Below are 21972 nucleotides of genomic sequence, written 5' to 3' on the forward strand. Positions count from 1 at the left end.
ATTAATTTACTACATTTAAAGCTTAAAAGTTTTATTTATTTATTATTACTCATGTTAGTCATCTGTATAATTCTTAAATTGTAAAACCCAATAAATGTTATCCTCTAACCATGCTGAAAAAATAGACAAAATTTGTATTTTTTTCAGATGTTAGCAGCAAATTCTTATACCAGCTGTGTGAAATCAGATCAGATATAGCAGAACAAAACTTTCTGTCAACATTTTAGAATCGTATCATTTTAAGTTTTTGAGATATTTATTTTGTGCGTTTTTTCCGCGTTGATGCAGAAATAGTAGTTAATAGATCAGCATAAGTTACAAGATGCTAACTGGAGGGTTCAGTATTCTACCATTCCAAATATGTCACATGTTGGACTTTTTCTGCGCACGTCCAATAGGCCTATGTTTAAAAAACAGCCGCATCTGCAGAAAAACAACAGCCAGACATACGGGGTTTCCCCCAAACTATTCATCCTATTTTCCCGCCAACCGACATAGAAATTGTAATAAACTCGAAAAACGAAACAACGAATTCGAAGAAAAAACATTCGACAGATACACATTGGCACTTGTCCACTTTCGGATTTTTCACAAAATGTGATTCAATTGTTTTTTCGAAGTCTATTTCGTGATTTTTCCTGCAAACAGAAAAAAATGTAAACTATATTTATTTTATTGGTACGGGTATTTTGTTTTACCTCAGTGTCTGCAACATTTTTCTGCCATTTCATTCTTTGTAGATTCGCTAGTTCTTTGCGAAGCTCCCCGACTTCGTTGTTGACTGACGTTGCGGCGTTTAAAATCTCCGACAGCTCATTTTTTAGTCTTTAAATAACGACAGAAAACGTAAAAAGAAAAAAGGCATAATATTTCATAAACAATATAATCTACTCAAACTGTTCTGGATCGTGGCAAATTTCAGATATTTGTCGTCTAAGTTCAGAAGATTTCTCTCGTTTTATCTCCGCAGCTTCATCCAAATCTGTAAAAAAATTAAGTCGGCTTAAATAAGACGCAAGATAGCTATTTTGCAGCAACTTAGCTATATTTCGTTGCAGGTTGGCGTTGCAAGTTGGCTAAGTGGCGTCAACTTCGCTAGCTAGCAACGAAATTTAGGTAACTTGCAAGTTTTGGGTTTGTTTTCAAAACGGCCTAAAGGCGCCGTTGTCGAAAAAATTAAGTTGCGGACAAGTTAGCTTTTTTATCAACAGCGCCCCCCATACGTGTTAACTGTATTTTATAAAAACGTTCATCCCTGATTGCAAGAATAGAACAAAAACGAAACTACACCAGACATGGGCATTTATAAAAAAAAAAAAAGGTATGAAAACGGCTTGGCCAATTACTTGCATAATTATCCAATCATTATAATGATTTCATTGGCTAGAGCTGTATTGAGACACAATTTTGCTTTATCGAAATGTATGACATAGACATGAAAAAATACAAGCAAAAACCTTCAAAAAGCTTTTGTCGGTTATTATGTCCAGAAAAAGTAATTATAACATACTAATAGGTTAACAGAAGAATAGAAGCAACGCACATAGGCTTTTTAATATCAATGAGATCCAGCCTTGACGCTAATTGCTTCCGACAGTTCACAAGTCTCACAGGAGAATTTCCGAAGCCACGACATGGAAAGCTGCATTCCGATAATAGGTCGACATTGTTCGACCTTACTTCGCACATGGAGGCCTAAAAGTGTTCACTAATTTCATTAAAGACAAAATGTCCATAAAATGTTTCCGTCTGAAATAATGAGGTGTAGTTTAAAAGGACGAATGTTAAAAACACGATAGGAACACTTGAAACAGCCTTTAAGGAAGTTCCAATAAACCGTAGATTAATTATTATGAAAATTATGTTAATGCCCATTTTGGATGCAGGCATATTATTTAATAAAGTTTAAGGTGGTGTTAGCGTTCTTGCCTAAAAATAGTGTATGACAGACGGAATGCCAAAAAAACTTCCAGAACTTGTCTATCGACTTTCTGTCTTTCGCGTCTCTGCGCTAACACGGTTTTAGGGCAGTAAGTACAACTGTGGTCCAACCTCCTCATGAAATCTACAAAGCTGTCAATATTTTACTTTGACCCATACAGCAGATAGTGACAAGCTACGAAGATTTTTAAGGTCAAACAGCAGACACAAAAATGCCAACCTTTAAAAAATCCATTAAAACGCCACTTTGTACTAATGTACAGATAGAAAATGCGCAACCTAACGAAGATGTGCTAAAATGTTCAAAAGACATATCAAATAGTAAACGTCTGCTCTCAACTCTTTTATGGTATATATGCTTCACCAAACGTTTCCTTATATTTAAAACAGGGTGTCCAACCTTTGTTACTGAGGATCCAAATACAATTGCCAAAATTAGAGTCCGCACCTGTGTCTAACACTCTAACACAAGGTGATTTTTTTGTTGCTTACCAAATTTGCTTAACTGCAAGTAAAGTTCCCATTTTATTTTAGCCACTTATTTCCAAGTCGCAGAAAAATAGCACCGGGCGCATTAATCTGCTCAACAATATATCATAGTTGGACTCGTTTGCCAGTACATTTGAAATCCAAGCGTCTCTCCGGGCCGCACAATCTTTAATCAAGGGACGCATTTGGCCCGCGAGCCGCAAGCTGCACACCCCTGTTTTAAAATGAATACTTGAAAATGTAAACAAGCAGTCTTCTTTTGACCTTGGCCGTATCAAGTTCAAAATTACAAAAAACCTCCTGAGTTGTAGAATTGATTTGGAAGAAATCAAAACTTGACAACCGCAAGACGATCGAAGACGGACAATAAATAATTTAACATAGAACCGGACGCCACATGACTTTTCCTATTGCTTTGGTCGCTGTGATTTAAATTTGTTCGGAAGATAGCAACAGGCAAGGAATTTTCAGTCACACAGGATTAATCTAATTCGTAGTATAAAAGCTGGCAGAAATCCTTGATCCAATGGCGGTTTTGTAAGAGAAAGCAATGTGTTTGGGAAAATACTACTATACCAGAGATCCAACACATCGCTTATGATACCTGATTTGCCAAACAAATGAAGTAAAGAGTTGAAAAGATAAAATGTTACGCTATAGATGGCGGATAAAGTGTCTAATAATCTTAAAATGTATGACAGAAGGTATTTTGAAATCAGAAATGGAACAATAAATGCCGTTCGACCAAAAAAAATCATCGCACTAATTTCAAGGTGCATGACACTTTAGTCTATTTTTGCCACAAAAAATCCTGTATGCTAAAAACAAAACACTACTAAGCGAAAGGTAAAGCTGCTGTATATAAATAGACTTAACGATCTATATGTGCAACCCCTGGGTGACAAGTTTCGCTAAGTGGACGCACTAATTGAATGTAAAAGACCAGTGAAAATTGCTATCAATCTCAGCTCTCTTAGTGCCAAGCAACGTACTGGAGTAGCTCGTCAATAATACATGGGGCAAGTACATTGCTTGAGTTGCGCTTAAAGACTAAAGAGGTCCGAAAATTGCTGCAGATTAATTATGTGAGAACTACACAGCAAACAGTTGAGCTGTGAGAAATGAAGTATTGGTGACCAGAAATAGTTTTTTAAAAGCTTTTTTCGAAACTGACGTAAAATTTAAGAAATTTATTATGTGGACTTAAGGACAGAAAATGTGTTGAGTGAACATATGGAGATTGATAAAAGAACGAAATAGGACAACGCTGGGTAATGTATAAGATTTGGTATTTTTACATTTCAATGTTATAGCATGTTGAAACGAGTTTAAACAGGACTTTATTTGCATACAAGTTAAGATTTATTACAGAACTTATACAAACTATTGATTTTAGTAAACCTAAATTTATTTGACAAAAAAGATATTGAACTTGCCTATGATATTGCGTTGTACGCTAGCGATTTCCATTTCAAGGCATCTCCGTTCTTCACGACTTGCCGTCAACGACTTGAGTTCAGTACGCGCCAGTTCAAGATCTAATTCAAATTCCGTAATTAAATTAAGGTAATTTCCGTTGTGTAAAGCTGAATTATACATGTACAACATTGAAACTTATTTAAGCGCAAAAAAGAAGGCAGAATCAGTTGACCAAGATAGTACATGAGGTCATCCATCGACAGGGCGTGCAGTGGTCAACCAATTACTGTATATGGACGGCTGCCAACTAAACCGATCAATGCCAGGCAGCCAAAGTGCTTGTGCCTAATTGCAAATCTCAGGTGACCTATGTATCACAAAGCGACAACTTTCACCCATCTCACCTACCCAGTTCCTTCCACGTTACAAACGAAATTTTGTTTTTAGTTCTTTTTACGTTCTTAGTTGATCTCAAGTCGATTTTTGCAGTTGTTATTAATTGCCATTTCTACAAACGACGCTTTTTTCAAAAAATATGCCATTAAATTCAGTGGGAAAATGTCTACTTTTACAAAAGGTACAAGGGCTTCCGATATATTTTTTAATAGTTGTAGTTATTAGTAGTTTCACTTGATAATTTATTGTTGTTATCAGACACTAAAACATGGGCTAAAGTCTACACCACAGGTACAGCCCTTCCCAATTCCGTTGTTCTAGTACAGTGGTTCCCAACCGGGGAGGAATTCCTCCCTAGAGAGGAATTTTATGAGTTCAAGGGAGGAATTTCATAAAAACTGTAAAAAAATTACATTGTAATATTTTTGTATCCACATTATTATGTCCATTATAATTTGGGCTGGTTGACATTTGGAACTGGTTGTACAGGATTCTGAAATGGACATCCCTAATTAAATGGTCTATTTCAAATTGCTATAATTTTTGTATGTTATATTTTTTTTCGTCTTATGGGGAGGAACGAATAAAAAAAAAGTTCGAAAATGGGCAAAGGGAGGAATGTAACAAAAAAGGTTGGGAACCACTGTTCTAGTATATCAAATGCGTTGTATTAGATTACAGGCTACAAGGTATTTTTAGGGTATAAGCAAGCTGTTGAACACGGACAGTGACACTAAAATCAATAGACTACGGTTTACCTTTAAAGGATTTTTCTTCTAGTCTTCTTATTTCTTTCACCTCTTTTTCTCTCCCTCTAGCTCTTTCCTCTTTTCCCGAGCTAAGAAGGTCGTAGCTTGTAACAAATTCGCGAATTTCCAAAAAAAAGTGTTCAAACTCATTTTCCTCTTTTCTCTTTCTTTCAAGCTGTTAATGTCAAGGACAATTTTTTAGGTGGTCAGTGCAATTTATGTTTCTTACAATTATTTTTAGGGTTAGTTTGAAAGCAAACCGAGAAACGGCAAACAAATTTAACAGAAAGGGTGCAATGACTGAAAATAAAGGATTAATATTACTCAACTGGCACAATTTGGCAAAAAAATAAATTTGTAATGAGGTTGTTGCTTCATTCAAGAAAAAAAAACATTTTGACAAATCACAATTAAGGAGCGTAGGTTATGCCAAAATTGTTTGCATATTGCAACAATATGACATGACGTCTGACCCACTTTACTTAAACCTACGTCGCAGTCCAGGCTCGTCAAAAACCGATTTCGATATATTGTTTTGCTGATTGAGCTACGAAATAATCCCCCCGCCGGCCCAGAAAGAAAGCACAGCGCCCAGGACAAATTAAAGCGGGCAACCGATCGATGTTTAGAGAGGTATAGGACCTTTCCAAGGGCCGACATAGATAAGACAGGGGATTAAGACTTAATTAGAACGCTGTCTGCTATATAAAAGCGAATACTTGATCAGGTGAGCAATATTTTAAGCCACCGCCCTTTTCAAGGTGGGATCGAGGCATTGGGGATTTGTACCCATACGAGCTTTTATGCAATTTATGACAGTTGGAGGTTTATACAATTTGATTGTAAGGGCGGTGAGGTTAAGCAGCTTGTCTTTTCTGTCGCTTTGTTCTGTGTATTAGAAGATTTGCTATAGCAATCTGCTGTTCATATCTCTTTTCGTCGATATGATCAACAAAGACGTTTGTGTTGTAAAATCTTGTGTGTGAAATGTGGTTATCGATGGTAGTCGGGGCACCTTAAATGTCCGTGCCTAAACATTTTATGACTGGGGAACAAAAACCATGGGTTAGTAACAGTCCTTTGTCTTGTGTTACCTTGTTTAGTTACCATAAGGTGACATAAAATTGAAAAACTTTCGGGTTTGTTTGCGTGCCCAAAACCCACCAGTTTGGTTTCCATTTCTTCGATGTTCTGACGTAATTGATGACGTCGGTCCTCTAAAACTTGAACTTGCTGACGTAGTACTTCCGCGTTTGCCCGTTCTTCCAAGAACGTTAGTTCCTGGTGTAAGGTATGATAACTAGTGAATTTACCACATATTTGACCATTTGATTAATTTTGACAAACTATTTTCTGCAAAAAAGCTTCATGGCGTTATGTTGTTAAAGTATATGCAGTCAACATTTGTGGGGTGGCATTAATGGAGAGAGAAACGTCACAAAAATGTTTTCGTAATTTAGTCTCATGAACGGGTCTTTGTTGGTAGCACGCTTAAGAAAAGACCAAATTTGGAATTTTCCCACGCTTGCCAATATTATTGCACAAGGATCTCTGGCACATGGAAATTCTTCGCACTTGTGCGCTATACATGGTTATCATGTTTTACGCACGTCTGTCGCGAGCATAAACGTCACGTGAGTTTGCAATAGAAAATCCCGATTGTTTTTTATTCACAGTAGTAAGAGCGAAGCCAATGTGTTACTATACATGGGAAAGTCAACATATAGTACTATGCCCTATATAGTTTTAGTTTTCCAACGCTTATAAGTCACTTGTTGTGCGATCTATAGGTTTACGTGCCAGAAAAATAGTTGAGATATCGAAAACCGAAAAATTAAAAAGTTAAGACTTTTATTTTAATTAATTTTATCAGCTGTTATCAACGCTAAACTTAACTTGCTCAACTTTGAAGAGTAACACTTGCAAAAAAACGAGTTTAGTTCGTTGTTGTAACGTATAGCCCAGGGGTGGGGAACCTGCGGCCTAAAGGTCACATGCGGCCTTTTAGGGCACCAAGTGCGGCCTTCGATGTCAGAATACAATTTATTTTAGGTCAGAACAGAATACGATGTTGATAATACATACTGCACTAGGCGCTAAAAACTAGACAGAAACGTATGTTTACCTTTATTCCACATTACTATTTGATTGATTCTAGGACAGCGGTTTTCAAACTAGAGCCAAATGATTGTGTACTGATGCACAAAGCGATTTCCGCATGACTGCCAAGAGATCAAGATTCTGCAATCTTACTTGTGGCAAAATAACAATTGTTTGCGCATAATCGGAAGTCTTAAACTCGTCTGTGATGTCACAAGCTGCTCTTAGATTGATATTGGTAAACATGCGAGTTTCTACGTTAATAAAATCCTGAATGTTGTAGTGAGTGTGGAATCGTAGCTCGGAATTTTATTTAGCTCGGACTGTAAGTCACATCGACCATTCTGTAAGTCAAAAAGTTTTAATGCCACTGTCCATGACCTGAGAAAAAGTCTGTGCGGCCTAAACGAGTGTCGATAAACCGTTTGGCGGCCTTCACAAACAAAAAGGTTCCCCACCCCTGGTATAGCCTAACTTTGAATACGGGTAGAAAATTTGTAAACGTTTATGTTAGCATAATGCAAACTTTGTAGCCTAAACGTTGAACAGCTATGTAAAGAACTTAAATTTACATCAATAATGTTAAAGATACATTTTTTCCTTGAGTGTGATATTAATACGGTGTGCAGTTGTAACACAAAATTGCAGGTCATATTATTCACTTAAGAACTGCGTAATTCACAGTAAAAACTGCAATACGTAATAGATCGTGTGTCAGCTGTCAACCTTTGACCCCTTGGCATTGACGCATCGCCTTGTTTTCGACGGAAGAACATTGCGATTCCTCGGCGCTCAAACAGTTTTGGAATGTCAGTCCGTTCTACATTTCTATGCATTATTGATTTACGACACCACAACCGAAGGCTGCCCCTACGTTGCGATACAAACCTGCGATTTTATTGATTTTTTTGTCGGGTAACGCGCAAATAAATTGCAAGGTCCGTTTGCAAAGTCGCCGAGACAGTGGGGAAAGTACAAATAAACAAATTGGTCGAAATCCGAGCGTTTTTCCGTTTCCATGCAACATCTTTCAGGTGCTTTATTACCCTGCTGTGTTATTTGAGTATAGCTGCTGCGTTTTTAAAGGTTCAATTACTGTCACGCCCTTAGATTTAGGGTACAGTGTTCCCAGTGGATCGTTTTCATTGCAGATGGTTAACTTGTTGTGTATTGCTTACAAACGACCGTTTACACTTTATAGCATATTTTCATGGGCTAAAGACCAGTATAGTTACATGAAGTTGGAGGTGAAAATTAGACCAACATCGTAAAAAAGCTTAAGAATGTTCAGCTTACTTCACGGTCAACCACGGCACTTAGTTGTTGATAGGCCAGGTCGGCGGCCTTGGTGTCAGCCAGGCATTTCGTGATGTCGTCTTGCACTGTGAGAAAAATGCACTGTGAGAAAAATGCACTGTACACGCAGCGATGAGTGTCATAAACCACAACAATGGAGAGCACGGTTTGCTGTTCGTGCAATGTAATTTGACGGCTATATTCAGATGTATAATTGGTTTCTGCTGCAAAGTTCGGTAGGACGTCCTGTTTGTTAAAGCGATATGCTGAAAATACTGTACGTGAGGTATGATACCACGTTGTCGCAGGAAACTGCTTAGTAAATAAGCTACTTGTTACAAAGTGTGTAAATTACCTTTGAATGTGCGTTCTTGTAATTCTTTGGCACTCTGCTCGGAGTCGAGTATCTGTTGATACAGAGCGTCGAAGTCCATACGTCCTATCACAGTAAAAAGGCATTCAAACATTGTAATTCAATCCGCGTGCTTGAAAAGGGGCTACCATGGCCAAGACATTGGGCCCACAGAAAGGTTTTTGTGGTATTAGTTTTACGGCGAGAAAGCACTAGCAATACTGCAAATATTAGTTACATTTAGCTTTCGCAGAACAGTCGTTTTTGAAACCTTTCCTAATGTTGGTTTGATTTATGGGCCTGTAGCGGCATGGTCCTCGTATCATCCCACCCACTTGGTAAACAGTGTTTGCGAGTGCGTATGATAGGTTAGTGACCGAGTTGCTTTCGTTATAGCTTAAGGGTTTAGTGGGAGAAACGTGTATAATGTATAAAATAGCGCAAGTGCCATGTCCTAAATAAGCAACGAAATTCTTCAGTAATGAAAAGCGGGGCACTATAAACACAAATCGGAAGCAATTAACTCGCATTAGGGCCAACGATTAGTAAAAACAATTACTGGACTCACCGGCTGTTGATTGAAGATGCACAGAAGGCAATTTGATGCAATGCTGGTAAAATTCTGTCAACAGCTTCTTGTGCAGCCAGCGCCAAGCAAAATCGATGTCGAATTCAATCAAGTCATCAGCATTTGAATTGACGTCACAAACGCCAGCGTTATTCTAGAATTCCTCGTTTGTTGAGAGGCAAGTTAACAGGAATTGCCGAGTGCAACAAAACGCAAATCTAATAACATCTGTACAAAATTGTGTTAAATCATCAACGCACACGAAATGCAATTTGCACTGCTGCATGAGTAATGGGCATTGATTTTTTTGTTAAAGTGCCGTCTTTTGAGACAAAGTTGTGGTCACAATGTCAAAGGACGCTGCAGACTTTTTTTGATTGCTGTGAACAGCAATTTTGGTAATTCCGATACAGGCGACACATGTCAGAGCACAGACACAAAGAAATGTCACATGAATGCAAAAGACGGTGTTGTTTATGTAGCCATGGGGCAAACTCGTCACCTTCAATACAAAATTAAAGACTGCCTTATGTGTCAAAGCTTAAGCGAACTTGAGGTTGGTTAAAAATAAAGAAAACCGAGCTTGGTTCAATACAAATTGGTTTTATCTTTGTCAGAGCATCTATGTTTAGTAATTTATCAGTTTTTACAGGAGCTTATAGTGTAGTTTAAAATGATATAATATAGTCGGATTGTTTTACAAACTTGCACAGCTTAAAATGTCTTCTTCTTCACCTCCTACTACCCCTACTCCAAGACCACAAGAAGTGAAACATGCACTTCATAAAAATGTGTTTCATCCCAAGGGAGAAAGACTTCTCGGGTTTATGAAGGTAAATTAGTGTAGTATTTGAAATATATTTTTTTAACATCTTAAAAAGTTCTTGTATTGTTGTCAAACTTGGTTACTTACATAATACAGTTAGATGAGGCTTGAACAAAAATTTAATGTTATGATTATTTTAACCAATAACTTGTTTGACCTTGTTTTTAACTTACACCTTAAAGCACTAAAATTTACTTTTTTATAGACTTGGTGTCCGTTTCAATATTTATTGCATGTCACCAATACAGTCTGTCTTTATTTTACACACCATTTATGCAATTGCAGTTAAATAATTCATTTTTAACATAAGCATTCAGGCTAGATAATGATCCTCATTTTCTCATCATGTCACTTAATCAGATTCTTTTGACTTTATCTGGTAATTATTTTGAATTGCAGGTGTCTAAAACAGAGCAGACCAGTTTACCATTTAACAAAAAAGAGAATGTTCACTATCTTTGTTGCTCTGTGACAACGAAACGTCCTTCAAAGGCATTTATCAGCAGGTAAAAAAAATGTTTTTGCTGCAATATAGTTTGCATTGACCATTGCAGCAAGAATTTAAAACATGTTTTCACAAGTACAAATGTTATAATGCACTACAAGTATCAGCCTGTGCTGCAGGGTCCTGTCCTAACTTGTCAAATATCCAAATAAACTCAAAAAGAGTGGTCAGCATCAGCCTTATAAACAAGATGATAGAATATTTCTTTATTAAAATAAAACTTTAATATTTAAACTAATACTGGCTATCTATCTTTAGACATGTTTGCATATGTGCAATAACTATTTTTTGTCTGATAATGAAGTATTGCACCAAAACTTATATGTTGTAACAGGTATAGGAGGCCAGACAAAGGTGATGGCTATGAACAAAGGAGGTTATGGCCATTAGAAGAGCTAACTGTAAGCAAAACTTTAGCCAAGTCATTTGGCATTAAAAACATATCGGAAAAAATATATAAAAATACCATTAAAAACATAATTCCTTTTTCTTTAAATGGCGTTTTTTGGCATTTTTTAACTAAATACTGTGTTACTTTGTGAGTGTTTGTCACAATTAAACATTTTGATCTGATTTTTAGAAAGTAGATGGCTACAGTGCCTCTGCTGGGTGCCTTCAGTTTGACCTTTACTTCGACCGTGCTTTCCGTTTTGAAGCAACAACAGGACAAGAAAAGGAAGAATTTCTGCAAAGTCTTGCAACAGTTTGTTCGAAAAACCTTGACGGCAGAGCTCCTCCACCATTTTTTAATGTTTCCACAAAAGTATCCAAAGCCCTTCCCACTGCTTCAGGTAATGCTTCAAGCCATATATTGCATTTTTTACACACAAAAGCATGCAAAACTATGGAGTCAAGTGATTCTGATTAATAGCAAATTCCAATTTATTGCTTACTGAATTTCAAATCGTAGTCTGTCAGTTAAGATAAACATAAATTCATACTAGGATCTAGACTATGTCTTGTCATGTGGGAATGCTTGGTGACTGGCTGAATCAGTATGACTCCTTTAATAGGCCAGGCATGCTAGTCTGTTAGTTGGAATCATTACCAACATAAAACCATGACAAGTTGGATTTGATATTGACCATAAGTGTCAGTACCAAAATGTAAAAAGGAACTGGTATATAGCAAAAACATTTTATTGTTAGAATTTCAAATTGTTGTTGTCAAGCCAATTTTCAGTGTTTTTACCCAAGATACACTAAAACACCTAGGTCAAGTGTTTTTAATCCTTTTTTTTCTTCACAGTGCAATCACAAATGGACAAAAACAAGCGAGAATTGCTGGAGCGAGGGCAAAAGTTGGCAGGTGTGGAAACGAAAACAGCAGAAATGGCAGAATCCGCTAAGAGCTTCTCTCAAAAGGCCCATGAACTTGCCAATCATTACAAAAATTCATAGGCAAATACTACACCCAATGTGTAAGACCTGTTCCTAGTTTTCTCCCAACCCTCTTGTTGCAAAATTTAAGAACAAGTATTATGTCATGCTACAGTGTTAGTACAATTTAAGTATTTTAAAGTTGCATTGTATTTAAAGGTAATTTTCATAATTGCACAGCCATTTTTATCATATTATATTTTTATGTATGATTTCAATTGTAATTCGCAAGCAAGTAAACTCAAGAAATTTGCAAAGGGTATTTTGTATTCTATACATGTCGACAAAAAATATTCAAAATGAATGCGTTTCTGTTGTTTTGTGTGTAGCATCAATTAATGGTTAAACTATCTTTTTGGGGTCCCTAAATTCCAAACAAATATTTTTTAACTTCTATCCTGCTTATTGTAAGTCATGATGAACGGTACTCGTTTATTGGTCTGTTTTTATTGGGGACATGCAATACCTGAATGTATAAACAATAAATTTATATGAACACGTTTTTTCCAATCGGTACTGCCACATTTATTATTTGCAAAAGTCATATTAGTTCTATTAGCTTCAAGCTCTGTTGTTGCATTCGAACTGTGTACATACTGTATTACTACATAGCTTTTAATACAAATAATGAAATGTTGAGAAACTAATGCAAATTTTAAAATACATGTGCAATCTTCCTATTGAAGGGCTAACCCATTTTGAACTACTTTGTTTGTGACATCCATCTGTAAATGCTTGGTGCACAGTGTTTGCTACATTTTTAAGCATGTTGTTTCGCCTATGAACATGACCAATGAAAAAATACTGGTCATGTGGTAAGTTAGGTCAGTATAATTCCTTTATAATGACTTGTTCGAATACAGCACTGTGCTTAACAGTGTTGGAAGGACACAAGTGACCTTTTTTATAACTTGTCTTTAGTGTCAGAAATGAAAAGACTTTATTGGACCTACCACAGACAGTGACTTAATGGAAATTCCTTAATTGACAAATTAATACTTTGGTTTAATTTAATCAAACAACAGCATCACCTTATTGGGTTCTGTTCTGTTCAAAGTGGAGATAGCTTATTGTGAAAGAAGTTGTGAAGAACTATAAAAAAAGTAAAGTTATTTTAAAGCATTCCTTTTAGGACTGTTTTTTTTAACTGAAAACTATACTTCACTAATATAACCTAATAGCAAACCCTGAGGCCGGATGACTATGCCATGTAAAACTTGACTTACATTTGAAAACTACCAAAACACAACACACATGTTTATGACAATATTGGTTTACTGATAATAGTTTGGAAAACACACAGAAAAGCATAACATGCGACATTGAAACTGCAATAAGCAATTTGCCACTGTGAACATTCAAATGTTCTGAATACGGAACTTCCATGCTCAACGTTTGGAGACAAACCAATCATTTGTTTAGTGGGGATGATCAGGTCGTCGTTTCCTAAATTAAAAAGTAATTCCATTGATATAAAAGCATTGAACCAATACATTATAAGCTGCAGATATTAATTGATGTTTCTTACATACATTGTATTTTGCAATGAAATCCTTTTTAAAACAAAAAATAAATTGTTGAGATAGTTTGACAGGACGCTAAAGCATAACCATTTTGATATTGACAGGCCCAACAGACAACATCTAATCTAACTGCCTCTTGTGATGTGTTTTAAAAAAGCTAATGTATAAAATATTTTTTTCATGTTGCTAAAATACCTTGGTGCGGATCTAATGATGTTGTCAACTCTTAGGATCATTTCAGCAGCTTCTGCGGCACTTAGCAGCACCTGTCGTTTGACTTGGTACGACTCTGTGATGCCGAGACTTTTCATACAAGCTATTTCGCCCTCCTCCATATCTGGCAAAAATCAATACTAAATTAAATCAAGGGATGTTTTAAATCCTACATTGAAGATTATTAAATTGTACAGCGCTTGATAACGAAACACGTAAAATGTCTTATTGCATAAATATAGATTCCCATGAAGTGTTAAAGTTCAAAAAAAACATTAAAATAACTACACCCCAACCAGTTAAACTTAAATAACTGCAAAGAGCAATTGTTCCAAAATGGGCTTGATCAAAAAACAAAACTGGCAGGGAGCTTGCAAAAACAATTGTAATTCACAATGCATTGAACTGTGTATTTTTGCATGTATGAGATATGACTTCAATTTCATTTTACCAATCTGGTTCTAATGGGTTGGAGCAATGCTGATTAAGTCAGAGATACACAAATGGCCAAGACAGGATTAGAAACCAGCTTGTGGTGAAAAGGCAATTTCACCAAACACTCAGTCATCTTGGGGACTAAGTATATCACAACATAAGCATATCACTACTGGGTGGAATGTAGTACAATTGAAACAATATTGGGTCAGTCCTGGAAATAACATTTGCCGAAAAGCAGTAACTTACCTAGGCCAAAGGAGTTTTTTCCTTCTGCATGGGCAGCTCTCAATTGAGACACAAGCTCAGCACTGTCAAAACCTGCATTGTCCGCAATGGTAACTGGAATCTAAACAAAAAGAGAGTTTAACAAAGTAGTCAATACTATTAAATAAAGTTTAATATGTACAGAGAACTTATAGTCTAGCTTTACTGAGAGAAAACTGCCATTGGAGGAGCAAAACTCAGAATTCCATGACGAACAAGCTAACCCAGTGGTTCTTAACCTATGGCACACACACCACTGGTGGTACACCAGTGCTTTTTAGGTTTTCTGCGAGTATCTTTTTATTGTATTCTTTTAAGTTTTGTATTCATTTTAATTCATTTTTTAAGATTCATAATTGTTACCCTTGTTTGACCCAACTTATCAGCCCTGGTTTGGGACAAAACTCTTGTTTAGGACATTTGTCCCGAAATGCTAACTGTGCAGGTTTTAAAAATATGATAGACTGGTCAACAAAAGTAGTCCTAAATAGAAAAATATCATTTAACCATTTAAACAGGAGTGGTACCCAGCAATAGAAAATTCAGTCAGGTAGTATATGATCAGTATAAGGTTGAGAACCACTGAGTTAACCTTTTTTGAATTTATAAAATTTATCAAAACTCAACAAACTAAAAAGCTATCAGGGTACAATACCTGTAAAAGTGCTTTTCCAAAAGATTCCATGGCCACAGATTCTTTACCAGGGGTTTTCATTGCAGAAATATGAACAGCATTTGCCATTAATGCCTCGCAACAACCTCCACCCTGCACAGTTCGGGTCTCGGCAACTGTTCGCTGCAAAACGCAAAGGGCATCATGTAGGGAACGCTCGGCTTCATCAAGAATCTGTTTGGTAGCACCGCGGAGAATGATTGTGCATGCTTCTGCTCTAGCAACACCTAGATAAATGGAAACAAAGTCAAAGAGGTGTTGGTTTTACTGCAAACGATTAAACGAGAGTTTCGTTAACAAATAGTTAAATACATTTGGAAACGTTTTTCAGAAAAAGTTTTAAGTAGTGTTTTTAAACTTTTGGGTGAATGACTATTTTCCCTAAGAATACTTTCAACTAAATGAAAATAGGAAAAATTCAGTCAGGCAAGCTAGTTTCATGATTTGTGGACCAAGTACTGTTTGGCAAATGAGGCAACATCAAAATGTAAGCACATATGAAATGTAACTGAAAAATTTTATCCACAAAAAACTATCTTTGTTCAAACACACAAAACTCACCTGAAAACTTGATCAGTTTGTCTTCACCAATCATCACCTCTTCAATCAGGTCACAATGTCCGAGTGTTACAAGGTCAGGTCTGTCGAATGTTGAGCAGATTTCTCCACCCAGCACAAGTGCAAGTCTTTCTACTCCCTCAAAATCAGCATGTTCGATGGCCATCACATTAGCATCAGCAAATAACTGCTCTGGGTAATTGTAGATTAACTGCCTGTAAAAAAAAAAAAAAAATTTGAAGACTCAGAAGATGTAAAAAGGTTTGTTCTGTTGCTAGGGTGTGAAGTTATTCTACTATAAAAAGAGCAGTATTTTAGGCACTTACTATCTATTTTTTTAACATGTTTTGTTATTTTCAACACACAAACCCCAGCAAAGGCCATATAACAGAACCTTAAACACCCAATCTTATCAAAATTGTTGCTGTTTTCATGCTGTTTCCGTATTCTGTATTTAAACAACAGCATAACAACGATACATAACGAACATAACAATTTGAATGTTTTGTAGATAATAAATGTAATATCTTGGGGTACCTGTTAATAAAGCAATTGATACCATGACTAAGTATCTTTTCACATTTTTCCTTCATCTTAGTTTTTTCCGCAAGTTCAATTTCAGCCACTTTTGCTGTTCCATCTACTCGTACTCTTGATCCGAAAATCTAATCAAAGGAAACAACGGTTATTTAACAATTAGTTACAATTGAATTATGTTTCAGTTACTTTAATTTTGTCTGTGTCCATAGAAGTGTTTGCAATCATAATCTTGGCATTCTCAAGTCGTTTTGGCTGATTCATTCCAATCTTTTTGTCAAGGAGGAATCCTTCATCCAGACAAGAGTCAGTCATTGTGCCACCGAGCTTTTTGATGATCTGAAATAAGCATACAGCAAATTGGTTACAAAGCCCATTTACAATAAAAATCACACACATGTTTCATTTTTCCTGTGTTTTGAATGTTGCTGGTAAAAAACCCTGACAATATTGTCCAAATCTGACTGTCTGTGGCAAAATATTAAGCAAGATACTCTGTTCATTTTAATCTAAAATAGGATATATTTTTGGCCATATTATGTGGACAAATGGTTAAATATTTGTTTTACAGTAAATAACAACAAACAAAAGATATATAATGGGTGAATAATTTGTACTTGCCTGTATAGCTTCAAGATTTCCACTTCCCTTTAATCTTAATATTGCGTCAACAGCCATTTTGGCAAAAAAATCTTTGTGTTGTGTAAGAAGTTTGGAGCTGAGTGTTGTGCGGGCAACGTTCATCAAATCTTGTTTAAAAAGCTCCTCATTATTTCTGAAACATTAAGAAGCATTTAATATTGCCCCAATCTCCCAACAAAACTTCACATGTGCGCAACTACAGGCAAATCAACAAAAAGCCAGTTATTTATCCACAAAAACAGCCACCACAGTAAACAGGTAACTTACCCATTATCAATGGCAGCATCATCCAATGCTTTTTTTGCAGCTGCAACAGCCATTCTCCATCCTCTGACAATAGTTTGAGGATGAAATTTTTGGGCAATAAGTTTTTCTGCTTCCTGTGTTTTAACAAAAAATGCTTTGGATATAGTTGGTATTAAAGAAAGAATATATCTCTTTAAAGAATATAATTATACAGCAACTAATTTTTTTCAAACAATATTTTAAAGCACTGTAAAATGTACTCAATTTAAAATTTTACCAACAAAATTGTTTATTTTACTGGTTGCATCAAACTTTTTTAGTACAACTACGAAGTGCAGTTGATCAGTGGTGTCCTTATGTCTTAATAATTGCCTGATAATTTCATCTATTTAATTATATAATATAAATATACAAACAAATTTACCCTGAGAAGTTCGGCAGCTAACACAGTGACAGATGTAGTTCCATCTCCAACCTCATCATCTTGGACCTTAGCAAGATCTGTAAACCAACACATTTATTACCATTTATCCACAAAAAATCTAACCTTGCTTTCAAATAGCATATGTCTACATTATAAAAGGTTCAAACTTTAACATGAATCTTACCAACAAGAACCTTTGCAGCTGGATTATCAACTCCAACAGATTTCAAGATGGTTGCTCCATCATTGGTTACTGTGATACCAGGTTCAGATGAAGGGCCTTGTCCGGGACTCATAAGAATTTTGTCCATTCCTTTTGGCCCCAGAGTGCTTTTTACAAGGTCACCAATTGCAATGGCTCCAACAAAAGAAGACTGACATAAAGAGTAACAAAATAATGAACATTTGTTTTTTCCGTATGTTACTTTCACCAAAGTAATAACCTGATTTAATTAACAACAATAAGGTTGCAGATATAAAATCACAACACAAGTTAAATATTACATCAGATCATAATAAGCCGCTGAATAGATTTTAACGAACTGATTCAGGTTGATGGAACTACAGACTATTTTACATGAATGCATGTACAAAAAGTCAGTTGAATTGGAAAAGTTAAGATGTTTCTTGGGTATAGTTCACATTGCATTTAATTTATCATTACCATTCTTGCAATTTCCGCCCTCTCTTCCTCTGCTCCTTGAGAATAAATCGAAACTGGATTTAGGGACATCTGCAAAAACAGTCATTATGTAAAACTACAATAACTTTATGAAAACAAATTTGTTGAAACTCTTACCATTTTGAAGTATTTTCTGTTTGTTTCAAATCAATGAAAGAAAATGATAAAGTCTTCACTGTTGTTCCGTTTTCCTGTGTATTGATCTACTATTAATTTAACAGCAAACACCTTATAATTGCAAACTGAAACAAAGCAGGATTTGAAATAATGTGTCTCGCTTTCAGATAATTTTTATAAATTGGGTTTTCACAAAAGCTCAGCATTGGATCTTAACTCGTTTAAAATGTCTGACCAAGAAGGTCAATATTATAACTCAACGCTCAACATATGATATTTAATAGATAAAAAAGTGAAGCAAAATACAACTGACAAATTCACATCATAAGGCAAAAACTAACATTTTGTAGTTAGAGCAAAATCTAGAAACTTCCATGGCCCATATACGTCCAATGAGAGGTTTGACTTTTTTTAGTTTTGGAACGTTTTTTATTTATAGATTCGTGTCAAAGGTTCAACATTTATTAAAACTTTAATCACAATCGTATTATTTAATATCAAGTTAGTTACAATTTTGCGTTTTGTGTCGTTTCTTATAAAACCTAACTTAGCAATCATTGGATGCTAGCAAACAGCATGGTTCGTTTCCTGGGGGTGTTGGTTAATTGTAGCTGTTTCACGATTTTTGCGATATTATATTTTTAACAATGTGTTCCAGTCAAAAATAAAAATCAATCCAAGTTCCAAAACTGGATTACGACCAAGAGATAATCCTTACAGGGTAAAGGGCACATACACCTAAAAAGAGTCGTAATCAAACAAATGCTTTGAGATAAGTTAGCAGGTGCGTAAAAAACAATGGAAATCATATGAAAAAAGAACATTACTGATACTATTTAAAACATGTTTTTATTGTGTTATTTTATTAATATGCTTCTGTAGGTCGCAGTGCATCTGAGTAACATGTTTTGGATCGAGTGTTGGTGCATTGCCTAAAGGCTAAAACGATCAGGGTTTCCAAGGACAAAAATCAGTCTAACTTACTGCTTTTTAGAGAAGGTCTGGATTTGGTATTAGCACATCGATTTAGGAATGTGTCACATGTATTGGTACCCACTGGTGCAATTAGCACACCTGCGTCACAAATACAACAGAATCCTAAAACAAAACCTGCAACACAACAAAGAGTCTGACGTCAGTGTACCGCCGCCCACTCAGCATTAAAAGCAGGAAACGTTCTTAGCATAGAGTACTGCATCGAGCTCAGCAATCGTTAAAACTATTGCATTTCAGGTCCGGTGTTTACAATAGACATTTATAAGCTGAAGTACCATTTCGCATAAACCGATCTCCTTTTGGTGCCGATTTTTGTTAAAGTGTAAACAAAAGAAAACGCACCTTTGCATGTGCTTCATGTGGACTAAATTACAAACAGTACCAAGAGTATCCATTGCGCTTAGTTTATTTCAACAAGCGTTCAGTAACTTTTGCTGCCAGGCTAAGGTCAATTGTTTCTGTGCAAGTCATCACTAGGCAATGTCACTGTATGCAAATTGAGACCTTTAGACCGTGCCTTGTTGTGATTTATCTTATGTAGCTGAATTGAAGGTAAAAAGGTCCAAGGAAGATGTTTTTCTGCCACCAATACAAGGTTAACAGTGTGTGGGAACTAACTATATAAAAACGGTTTGAGCTTACTTTAGTTTGGTTTACGCACATCAGTGTTAATGTAATACAGCCTACGTCGTTTAGGCGTGTCAAAACTACTGTTGTTGCTGTTGTATAGACGTTGTTTGAGCCTAAGCTTAAAATCTATCGTCGCATAATCTGATCTTAATGTTAACTCTACTCACTGACGAGTAAACTAGGAAAGGTGAAACCAAGAAAAATAAATTCCCTTGGTACATATGTCAGCAAATAAACCTAGCACATGTTTGCTAAGGGAACAAAAATAGCAATGACCGAATCGTAAAAGTGAGCATTAGTATAGTTTTATGTTTCTTAACCTTTATACACATGAAAACGAAAGTAGTAGCCAAGTGACATTTGAAGGACAGACAGCGGTTTGTTTTTACAGCGCATTATTGGGCCAGTACCGTTTGATATGACTCGCTGTGGTGATATCACTTTTATATGTCATCATGGTATACTGAGCGAAGTGGCGCAGCAGAAAACTAAACTGTACTGTTTGATTGCAGTGTTGTGAAAGGTTAGCAAAAGAACAAAGCGTTTAAGCACATAGTTTTGGGCACAAACAGTTCAGGATGTATTGACGTCAACCATACAAGTCTAACCCATTGTAGCGGTGCTCATTGCAAGTTTACATAATGCTAACAAAAACCTGGTTTATTAAGTTGCTTGTTGTGTTGCATAACAGAGTACACGTTAAACAAACGCCTTGTTTGTAGCCTTAAGCATTGCAAAAGTCAATATTGTCGTGAAAAATATAGACTTTGCAGATCAACGAAACCTGCTTAGCTGGATTAGGTACTATGTTGCCGTATAGGCTACCTGACTGGCTGTTTTGGAATTGTTGACTTTATTTAAAAGCTACATTGTATTTCTGTGTGAACAAAATTTTACAACGTACCCCAAGCAGACCCGAAACAAAAGGGAAAGCCCCTGTTAGAAAACAAACCACCAAGTCTTGTGACAGAGTGTTCAGCTTTATTAAGGTCGGTTATTTCCTTGTGTGACTAGTAAGCGTCAATCTGTGATGATTGTCTCTATCTATTAAGTTGAGCCACGGGATGGACAAGGAAGCGCTTTACAGTTGTACCATGCTGAAAGAATGTAATATACCCGTTCGCAAGAAGAATGCTATTCTTGCTTTGGGTTTTGTCAATATTAGTGTAACTTTAAATCAAAAAGGAACATATGGGGTCAATGTGCGCCGTTTGTAGATACTATGTAATGCGTTGATTGTATTATTTATGTCAGTAAACGAAGATGACAGGTGCCCCATTCATTGGACATATGTCACGAAATAGATTTTGGAACATTGAGCATTCGGCGTTTTAATGTGTTGAAATGATTTTTGTGTTGACAAAAGTTTAAGCGAATCAAGACATCTGTTTTGGCAAATCTTGGTCATTTGATTTTAGTTCTTCAGGGTATTACATGTTTTCAAATAAAAGCTAGTTTTAAATTCGACACGATTTAACAGATGATGCTAATGCTTTTGCAAGGAACACTTATGATTTAACACCAAAATAGGTTAACATAACAAATGACGACGTTTCACAAAACATATAGTGACAAAAATAGGTTCGCTTTGCGCAGTGGGAAAAAATCACACGAACACACTCTCAACACGCATTTGTGGGAAATTCCGGAAAAACTGGCTATGGCGTCATACGTGACGTCATCTCGCCCCCAGTGATGATAAAAAAGTAAACTTCAGTTGCGGCTGTGGGGCGACGTGCTCTGAAAGCACATGCTGTGATGTCAGTTCTTTGCTAATCGAGGTGACCTAAACGATTTTGTGTGTATATATATATTTTTTTTTCACGGGGTTCGAACCCAGGACTCTCCCGGGGACGAATCCCGATCAGGGTTTTTTATGTCTGTATATGGGTCAGGCGCGCCAGACCATTCGGTCAATTTTGTGTGTATATATATACAGTACATGTATATTTTTTCGTTCAGCGCAGGTATGCGGTCACTCCGATCTAGCTTCAGGGCAAATGTGTCTC

The 21972-nt window shown here is 36.2% G+C and overlaps 3 protein-coding genes across 4 annotated transcripts; 1 reads left to right on the forward strand and 2 right to left on the reverse strand.

The window, feature by feature from the left end:
* Nucleotides 1-165: 165 nt before the first annotated feature.
* On the reverse strand, nucleotides 166-9723 carry LOC145237083 (uncharacterized). Of its 2 annotated transcripts, none has more exons than XM_080099821.1 (9): nucleotides 9311-9723; nucleotides 8746-8829; nucleotides 8391-8476; nucleotides 6159-6275; nucleotides 5004-5169; nucleotides 3867-3968; nucleotides 898-982; nucleotides 699-825; nucleotides 166-638 (listed from the first exon to the last, which is right to left on the reverse strand). In XM_080099821.1, the coding sequence occupies exons 2-9, from the start codon at nucleotides 8822-8824 to the stop codon at nucleotides 603-605; spliced, it is 798 nt and encodes a 265-aa protein (XP_079955947.1). In that variant the 5' UTR covers nucleotides 8825-8829; nucleotides 9311-9723; the 3' UTR covers nucleotides 166-602. The 2 variants fall into 2 exon arrangements, with proteins under 2 accessions (XP_079955947.1, XP_079955946.1); XM_080099820.1 differs by having other exon boundaries at nucleotides 167-638; nucleotides 892-982.
* A 208-nt stretch (nucleotides 9724-9931) lies between these two features.
* Nucleotides 9932-12530, forward strand: LOC145237085 (syntaxin-binding protein 6-like). Its single transcript, XM_080099822.1, has 5 exons — nucleotides 9932-10143; nucleotides 10536-10642; nucleotides 10976-11042; nucleotides 11222-11432; nucleotides 11890-12530. Exons 1-5 carry the CDS (start codon nucleotides 10030-10032, stop codon nucleotides 12039-12041), a joined length of 651 nt encoding a protein of 216 aa, XP_079955948.1. The 5' UTR covers nucleotides 9932-10029; the 3' UTR covers nucleotides 12042-12530.
* Nucleotides 12531-13277: 747 nt separating this feature from the next.
* LOC145237081 (T-complex protein 1 subunit beta-like) lies at nucleotides 13278-18482 on the reverse strand. Its single transcript, XM_080099817.1, has 13 exons — nucleotides 18338-18482; nucleotides 18203-18271; nucleotides 17723-17912; nucleotides 17539-17615; nucleotides 17136-17248; nucleotides 16848-17001; nucleotides 16416-16565; nucleotides 16227-16354; nucleotides 15693-15904; nucleotides 15114-15358; nucleotides 14441-14540; nucleotides 13739-13880; nucleotides 13278-13466 (listed from the first exon to the last, which is right to left on the reverse strand). The coding sequence occupies exons 1-13, from the start codon at nucleotides 18338-18340 to the stop codon at nucleotides 13439-13441; spliced, it is 1611 nt and encodes a 536-aa protein (XP_079955943.1). The 5' UTR covers nucleotides 18341-18482; the 3' UTR covers nucleotides 13278-13438.
* Between the last annotated feature and the right edge of the window lie 3490 nt (nucleotides 18483-21972).

The sequence above is a fragment of the Phallusia mammillata genome, chromosome 7, assembly GCF_965637545.1.
Source record: "Phallusia mammillata chromosome 7, kaPhaMamm4.hap1.1, whole genome shotgun sequence".
Classification (NCBI taxonomy): Eukaryota; Metazoa; Chordata; class Ascidiacea; order Phlebobranchia; family Ascidiidae; genus Phallusia; species Phallusia mammillata.

What these genes read in the sequence shown, in the direction of transcription:
- LOC145237083 (XM_080099820.1), bottom strand. Translation starts at nt 8,824, where the DNA reads ATGGACTTCGACGCTCTGTATCAACAGATACTCGACTCCGAGCAGAGT. An exon ending in CGTACAACGCAATATCATAG is followed by an intron (nt 983 to 3,866) that starts GCAAGTTCAATA and finishes ATTTTTTTACAG; the next exon opens with ATTTGGATGAAGCTGCGGAG. An exon ending in AAAATGTTGCAGACACTGAG is followed by an intron (nt 639 to 698) that starts GTAAAACAAAAT and finishes TTCTGTTTGCAG; the next exon opens with GAAAAATCACGAAATAGACT.
- LOC145237085 (XM_080099822.1), top strand. Translation starts at nt 10,030, where the DNA reads ATGTCTTCTTCTTCACCTCCTACTACCCCTACTCCAAGACCACAAGAA. An exon ending in GACTTCTCGGGTTTATGAAG is followed by an intron (nt 10,144 to 10,535) that starts GTAAATTAGTGT and finishes TTTGAATTGCAG; the next exon opens with GTGTCTAAAACAGAGCAGAC. An exon ending in TCAAAGGCATTTATCAGCAG is followed by an intron (nt 10,643 to 10,975) that starts GTAAAAAAAATG and finishes ATGTTGTAACAG; the next exon opens with GTATAGGAGGCCAGACAAAG.
- LOC145237081 (XM_080099817.1), bottom strand. An exon ending in GATGCTGCCATTGATAATGG is followed by an intron (nt 17,002 to 17,135) that starts GTAAGTTACCTG and finishes TTAATGTTTCAG; the next exon opens with AAATAATGAGGAGCTTTTTA. An exon ending in ATCAATTGCTTTATTAACAG is followed by an intron (nt 15,905 to 16,226) that starts GTACCCCAAGAT and finishes TTTTTTTTACAG; the next exon opens with GCAGTTAATCTACAATTACC.